Below are 7,426 nucleotides of genomic sequence, written 5' to 3' on the forward strand. Positions count from 1 at the left end.
ATTGAGCGGGATTCGATACAGCGCTCGCAGGGCGTATTTCGGCTACTTCACGGTTATCAAACATAGACTAACGCGCTATATCTTATACAGTTTTGAGGGGAGGAATCTGAAGAATTCAACAGGCTGTAATCTTAAAAGTGTCGACTCTGGTGGGACTCGAACCCACAACCTTTGAATCACTTCACCAGTGTTTTGCTAGAAGTCCAATGCGCTATCCATTGCGCCACAGAGCCAGTTCTGCCTAAGTCTTTGTGCACACTGTAAAAAATCTTCATATTTTAACCAAATGTGAAACTTCACAATTTAATTTTAGTTTGATGAATTGATACATCTTTAAATGTAGTACCACATATAGGTGGTACAAAAAAAATGGTGGAAACTCGTAATGTGTTTTGGTTAATATCGGTATGCGTGCGCTTGAATAAAAACCATAAATACTCTGGTTATGTCACTGTTTTTCAATTTTATGTACACTTTTTGTCTGGATGTAAGCAATTGTGCTGTTGGCAAAAGATAAATAAACTAAAAACTAAAATAAAGACATTAGATGGATTGTTTCCTGTCTGTACCGGAAGTAGTTATTTAGCAACAGTTAGCAAAAGCTAGTTGTGTGATTTATGTTGTGCATTAAGTAAAGGACGTTATAAACAACATGTCAGGGCAGACGTTAACAGTGATAGTTGCATACGGTAATACCATTTTTGCATGATGTTAAACTATGGTTCCCAGATGATAGATACGAGTATGTTAGTTTAATAACCAGCTAGGAAGTGGTTAGCTGATGTAACGTTAGCTACAGTTAGCTCTTACCATGCATTTCACTTTAGTAGCTAAAAATCCTGACTAAACAGTGCATGCAAGTTAACCGTGTCTTTGTTTGTCTGATATCTGAATAGTTGGTCTACAGCTACATAACATGGATTATCAAAAACACGTTTATTTGTAAATGAATGAATTGTCTTCACACACAACAAAGATTTGGGATAAAAATCACAACAGCATCGCTTATCTCTAAAACCTGCTGCTTAAGTAATTGGTTTTATTAATACGTGGACATACTTGAATGGGACATTACTGATGTTATTAAATCCGTTGTTTTGCTTTGCCATCGTAACGTCACAAGTCTTAAGTGTAACATTGAATGCATGTATTTATTGTTTATTGTATGTTAATTACATTCAGTTCGAGGGTATTAAAGGTAAATATAGTTGGGGCAAATTATATTTGGCGAGAGGTGGATCAGATCTTCAGATCTTGTACTTTAGTAAAAGTAGAAATACCAAAGTGTAGGAATACTTTCTTTCAAGTAAAATTCCTGTACTCAAAATGTTACTCAAGAACAAAAGTATTGGCACCAACATATACTTAAAGTACAAAAAGTAAAAGTACACATTATGCATATTGACCCATTTCAGAATAATATATCATATTTTGGTTCTAATTATTGATGTTTTTATCACAGCTGGTAAAGGTGGAACACATTTTTCTAAACACAAGACAAATGTGCAAAAATGCAGTGAGGGATGAGGGGGCTGACTGTAGTTAAAACATGTAACTGTGCTTGGGACAAATCATTTCTGGTAGAATCTGCTTCCTTTTTATGTCAAGAGATTTTTCTAGAGGTCATTGTAGTGAAAAGTATGAATCAGTTTGTTCCAGAAAAATAATCTCCCACAATTTAAAAAGTAATTGTCGCTAATGATTGTGCTAATGATACATTTTGTTCTTTCCCAAAAGGATCTGCTAAGCACAGCATCACATTAACTGGCCAGGATGAGGGCAAAGGACCCATTGTCAAAGACCTCTCAGATGCTCTTGCCCAAGCCACTGGAGTTCCTCAAACGTCACAGAAACTCATCTTCAAAGGTAGACTGTCGGCCTCTTTTCTTCCACATCCTTGCATATCTTATTATTTTACACCCACCTCTAATCATGCCTTATTCTTCATGTCATTCCAGGAAAATCCCTGAAGGATGTGGAGGAGAGTCTGTCCAGCTACGGAGTAAAAGAAGGCTGCAAACTCATGCTGATTGGAAAGCGGGTAAGGCCTTAACATGTGTGATTTCTCTTGTGTGTGACTGTATATTTCAATAAATACTGGCAATAATTTACCAACAGAATAGTCCTGAGGAAGAGTCTGAACTGAAGAAGCTGAAAGACATTGAGAAATCTGTAGAACAGAGCGCTAAAAAGCTGGAGAAGGTCGACGGGGAGTTGACTGGACTCAAGAACGTAAGAAATCAATCCTGCTTTGAAAGATGCATCATTTTCCTGTGTTGCTCTATTCTGTTCTCCAATATATTTTTGTTGAAAGTACTGTTAAAAAGTTTGACTATGGATTTTCTTTCACAGGGCTTCCTTGCCAAAGACCTCCAGGCCGAGGCGTTGGGTAAACTAGACCACCGAGTGAAAATAGCAGCTGAACAATTCATGAAGATTCTTGAGCAGATTGATGCTATGGTGATCCATTTTGTTTGATTAATTTATGAGCATTTGGTTTCTTACAGATGTCACATATAAACCTGAAGTGTTTCTTCTGTTAACAGAATATCCCAGATAATTTCAATGACTGCAAAATGAAGAAAAAGGGACTTGTAAAGACCGTCCAGGTAAACCCTTTTCCAGCATCACTAGAATGTTGTACTGTAATTGAAAATCATTGTCAATAAATGTGATTATTTTCCACCAATAGGATTTCCTGGCACAGTGTGACAAGATCGAGGCTTGTATAGCGGACCACCAATCAAAGATCCAGTCGAAAAATCTCGCCCTGCCGGAGTAAGCGAAGTGTCCCATATCATGTGCTAATCATTGCTCTGTGAGCAGCTGTGTACAGAAAGCATCACGAGTGGATGCGGTCTTTGTCTATTTATTGTTGGGTTGATCATGTGTATGAGAGAGCCCTCATCACAGTGAGTCCTGAGAACAGAAGGAGGCTGGTTCTTGGCTCTATGTTAGGTACATCTGGGATACGTCCTCTGGATTAAAGAGAAATTAAGAGCTCCTCATGAAATCAGAACAACAAACACTGTGAAAGTTTTGATTTGTGGCAAATAATGTAGATCAGAGGTTTTCAAAATGTGAGCCCTGAAAAATATATAGACAATCGCATAGAAAAACCTAAATTAGTTAAAGCTTTTGGGAATTATACTGTTTTTACAACTTTCCCAGAGTCAGAGACTGAGTCATGCCTTAAGACAGACTTTTTAAAATACATTTGGTGTAGTGTAAAGTTATGTCAAAAAACTATATTTGGCCATGTCGCCTCAATTGTTAAGTGGCTATTGGATGATAGGCATCCATGATTTGAGCAAAGCAAAGGGGCCTTTCCCAAGCTTTGAGTTTTGAAAACCTCTGATTTCTCTTTAAAGCCCCCAAATAACTACCACGGCCAAATTATTCAAGAAATCTGTTAAAACGTCATCAGTTTATCGTTAAGTATCTGAAATGGTTCAATAATACAGAGAACATGTTGTTCATCTCCTTGTGGTGTACCGACTGTTTTGATGTAGAAGTTTGTACACACCTGTACATCAATCTGCATACAGATTTCAGTCTTTTAGAAAATGGGTCTATCACCAACTATTATCTTATATATGGTAAATATACGGTATATGGTCATTTGAAACTCAACATCTGCTCTTCTTCATCACATGCTAGTAAACTGAATATGTTTAGCTTTCAGACAAAAGGGAACATTTGACAGGCCTTTTTCAAAACATGTTTAATGTTCAGTTCAAAGTTGCTCCACTATTAAAAAAGAAAAGAACAAGAAGTCCATAATGCTGTCCACAAACCTTTTTGCCATGTCGTGTATTTATATTTCTACATTGAGTCAGCACCTTTAGTTCAATCCGGTGACTGATCCTGTGAACTTACGTACCTTTGGAATGTAGTGTGCACTGTTGAATTGTTATTGATCTAATTCATCATTAAAACTGACACATCTATTTTCCTTTGTTTTAAAATAAAATATTTGAAAATGCAATAGTGTCTTGGTGAATCATCTCTGAACACAATCTTAGAACTTCAATTTGCAACAAAAAAATGACTCGGACTCCTTTTTTCAGTTTATTTCCAGCTTTATCCATGATGGTCTTTTAATACGTTTTACTAGCTTATACAGACCCTTAATTTTTCACAGATGTGCAAATGAGCTTTGAGAGTAGTGGTTGAGGAGTTAGAGGGGGGGTCCAGTGGTACACTGTGTTCCCACAAGCAGCTTGCAAATGACCTTCAGTAAGCTATACAACAGTGAAGCTTGCCAAGTAACAGGATCTAGCTGGTCTAACCCATAATAACAATGTACATCTGTCACTAATCATCTTTGTCCTTAGCGCCGTGCTTCAGTATGCGTGTGAATGCTACATAGTTGAAGTTGCCTTTCTTGTCAATGGGCGCCTCTCGGAAGAGCTCGTCCACGTCTTCATCCGTAAACCTGTCTCCCATGGTGGTGAGCAGCTCCCGCAGGTTGTCCTCTTGGATTATACCTGAGGGAGAAGTCGATCCATCTGTTAGTGGATTTACAAAAAAATTAATCAACAAATACAAATAGAAAGAGTCATGTTCTTTGAAGTCATGAGCATTTTCAATCATCATTCACCAGGTGTTATATAAAGGAATACATACCAAACATATTTACTCTATGACAATCACCAATTCAATTTATGGAGCTAGAATAATAAAACCTCAGTGTAATAGCAATAATACATATTGTAAATAGTCATAAATGTGCCTTAAAATGCTTAGAATAAATGGATAGATTACTATAAAATGCTCAAATGTAATGTCTTATTGTTGTCACAAACCCTTTCCCTGATGCAGATTTGTCAAATTAAACATTTATTAACAAATGGATGTTAATATCAAATGTTAAAATTAAACGGGAATACAAATATTCCTTTAAAAATCGTCTATTTTTGAACCAGCAGTTACCTCTCCAACGGCACCTACAGTATCTATGCATCTGTGCAAGTAATCAAAAAAGCAAATCATATCATTCAAACATTTATTTGTCCAAATGTTTTGGGATGTGTGGACCAAACCAAAAGGTCGGTATGTAAAGTAATTATACTACTAAATAAGAATTACAAGATAATGAAAATAGCTAATAGCAGCTCTAATCCAAATCTATTTGTGAATTGAGGATATAGAAAAAGTATTGCTATTTTTCTACTGTTTTGATTTTGGGAAAGAACAATGAACATGTATAGAAAAGCTCACCAGTGGCCTCTTCGTCAAAGCAGGCGAAAGCGTTACGGATCACATCCTCAGGATCTGTGCCGTTCAGCTTCTCCCCGAACATGGTCAGAAACATGGTGAAGTTGATGGGGCCCGGCGCTTCGTTCATCATCTCCTCCAGGTACTCATCTGTGGGGTTCTTACCTGCGGCACAATAAGATGAAAGACAATGTATTATACATCACACCCAGCACCCATTCTGAAAGTCTGAGGTGTTAACATAGCCTCTATGGAGATAGACATATGACAAGCATGATCATTTCTGGGTCTTAGCTGATCTAAACTAAACATTGAATACCGCTTTAAACTGGTATTCCTGCATATTGTGACTGTGATACTCCCTCTCTTGTATATAAGCATGTGAAGGACACTGTTCTGGGAACGAGTTGTCTCAAATGCTCTGTATGTGATGACTACTTCCATTCTTGCAAGGATAATAAATACATGTATCCTGATTATTGAAACTCAAGCCGGTGACAAGTGATATTTTCCGAACAACATTGTTACGTTTACCTAATGAGGCCAGCATGTCATGAAGGTCTTCTTTGTCAATGAATCCATCCCGGTTCTGGTCGATCATGTTGAAGGCCTCCTTGAACTCCTGAATTTGAGACTGGTCAAACATGGCGAACACATTGGAGGTGGCGCGCTGAGGACGCTTCTTGGTGTTCTTTCCCTTGGCCCTTTTGCTCGACATGATGGCAGTTGGTTAGTTTCCCCTTCCTGTAATACAGATCAAATGAAGGATGTAAACTAGAGCTTGAATTGGATCTGACATGTACATCACTATTGTGAAATTTGTCTAAAAAAATTAAAGTTACAACAATATTTGAATTCCATCTCATTCTCGCTTATGCATTTGCCTTGGTAAATTGCATTAATATTGATCCAGGAAAGGTTTATTTCATCAAAATCATCAATTAATTTTGGTTCAAATCCACTGTTTTACCTCGTTGTCAATACAGTTAGTGTAATCCTATTACAGTTATATTGTATGATCTCTGTTTTAAGAATAACTAATACATAATATAGTGCCTCAGTATGTAGTCTAAGCGCATGTTGATGTGTGTGTACCTTTATATGTCGTAGTGTGGGTTATCTTTGATTAGTTACGCATGTAAAGGGTAGAGAGACTCTCTGTTATGTGTCCTCTGATAAACTGACGTGGAAGGTCTTTTGGTTGTATTAGTCGACAGCTAAAAAGGTATACATTGTGAATGCACTTTTACAGGTTTGACCAAAAGAAAGCGCTTGTCTGACAGATTATAAATACCGATTATTAAAATAAGGCAACACATGGCCCCGTTTAAAGATGTGGACCCTTGTATTGGACCTTTTACTACATATTAATAACATGTTAGTTGGTATTCTCATTTAAGTTTCATATAATTCTGATTATTATCTGCTAGGACTAAATCTAACTCGGCAAGAGAACCGCAATGTCTGATGATAAACCGTAAGCATATCACACATTAGCCAACAACAAAAATGTATCGATTTGCGAAAGCAATTTCCAATGTTTTATTTATAACAATACATTTTTGCTGCCTAACGTACTTCCGAAATCCGATGTAATGTTAGCTAAACATTACATTTATAATCTAATAGCTAGCCCAATGTTGACCTCAATAACGTAACGGACCAGACTATCACGAGCTAACCGAAATCCATTCACAGCACAACAATATCGACTTAATGTGGCCTTAATGTGCACAAGATTCAGAGGGTAACTTAAATCACCCACCTCAGAAAATGCAGGCGTTATTGCCAAATGTGTATAGAGAGGGCTAGCAGATCCTCCACAGAATAATAAAGAGCAACCATCAATGTTTTATTTCCTGTCTCCCCAACTGACCAATCAGAGCCGAGCTGGACGGAGCCAACTGACCGGAAGATACCATGTTGTTCCCATTTCAGTTTGTTAAATCATGTTTTTCCATTTAGATATTTAAATATTGACGAGTGGTCATACTGAATTCTTTTTTGGATTGTTTAATTTAAGCTCGTATTTCGATAATGTCATTAAATGTGTCTAAACGAACAATACTGCAGTGTACATGTCCCACCACTAGATGGCAGCAGTTACAAATATACATTCCAACGTTTATTTTGCAGCTTTTTTACGTCTCAATAATTGAATTGTGGTGCAGAGACGTCGGCTATTATGTGATTTTGCACCAGAGGA

At 37.2% G+C, this 7,426-nt stretch overlaps 2 protein-coding genes and 1 non-coding gene across 4 annotated transcripts; 1 reads left to right on the forward strand and 2 right to left on the reverse strand.

Annotated features, from left to right (window-relative positions):
* Positions 1–141: 141 nt before the first annotated feature.
* trnar-ucu lies at positions 142–233 on the reverse strand. Its single transcript is given in 2 exon segments — positions 142–177; positions 197–233. It is a non-coding gene; the product is annotated as a tRNA-Arg (tRNA).
* Positions 234–551: 318 nt separating this feature from the next.
* bag1 (BCL2 associated athanogene 1) lies at positions 552–3,633 on the forward strand. The gene is made up of 7 exons (XM_034209650.1): positions 552–689; positions 1,738–1,866; positions 1,959–2,041; positions 2,119–2,232; positions 2,353–2,460; positions 2,547–2,609; positions 2,693–3,633. Exons 1-7 carry the CDS (start codon positions 653–655, stop codon positions 2,780–2,782), a joined length of 624 nt encoding a protein of 207 aa, XP_034065541.1. The 5' UTR covers positions 552–652; the 3' UTR covers positions 2,783–3,633.
* A 425-nt stretch (positions 3,634–4,058) lies between these two features.
* Positions 4,059–7,110, reverse strand: myl12.2 (myosin, light chain 12, genome duplicate 2). 2 transcript variants are annotated; one of them, XM_034209670.1, is made up of 4 exons: positions 6,986–7,110; positions 5,755–5,964; positions 5,224–5,385; positions 4,059–4,490 (listed from the first exon to the last, which is right to left on the reverse strand). In XM_034209670.1, the coding sequence occupies exons 2-4, from the start codon at positions 5,936–5,938 to the stop codon at positions 4,318–4,320; spliced, it is 519 nt and encodes a 172-aa protein (XP_034065561.1). In that variant the 5' UTR covers positions 5,939–5,964; positions 6,986–7,110; the 3' UTR covers positions 4,059–4,317. The 2 variants fall into 2 exon arrangements, with proteins under 2 accessions (XP_034065561.1, XP_034065553.1); XM_034209662.1 differs by having other exon boundaries at positions 4,059–4,511.
* Between the last annotated feature and the right edge of the window lie 316 nt (positions 7,111–7,426).

The sequence above is a fragment of the Gymnodraco acuticeps genome, unplaced genomic scaffold, assembly GCF_902827175.1.
Source record: "Gymnodraco acuticeps unplaced genomic scaffold, fGymAcu1.1, whole genome shotgun sequence".
NCBI lineage: Eukaryota > Metazoa > Chordata > Actinopteri > Perciformes > Bathydraconidae > Gymnodraco > Gymnodraco acuticeps.

Excerpts from the sequence above, each read along its gene's own strand:
- bag1 (XM_034209650.1), top strand. The coding sequence starts at position 653 with ATGTCAGGGCAGACGTTAACAGTGATAGTTGCATACG. Across the intron at positions 2,042-2,118 it reads TCATGCTGATTGGAAAGCGG|AATAGTCCTGAGGAAGAGTC; the intron begins GTAAGGCCTTAA and ends ATTTACCAACAG. Across the intron at positions 2,233-2,352 it reads AGTTGACTGGACTCAAGAAC|GGCTTCCTTGCCAAAGACCT; the intron begins GTAAGAAATCAA and ends TTTCTTTCACAG.
- myl12.2 (XM_034209662.1), bottom strand. The coding sequence starts at position 5,938 with ATGTCGAGCAAAAGGGCCAAGGGAAAGAACACCAAGAAGCGTCCTCAG. Across the intron at positions 5,386-5,754 it reads TGACATGCTGGCCTCATTAG|GTAAGAACCCCACAGATGAG; the intron begins GTAAACGTAACA and ends ATTGTGCCGCAG. Across the intron at positions 4,512-5,223 it reads CTTTGACGAAGAGGCCACTG|ATGGATCGACTTCTCCCTCA; the intron begins GTGAGCTTTTCT and ends ATCCACTAACAG.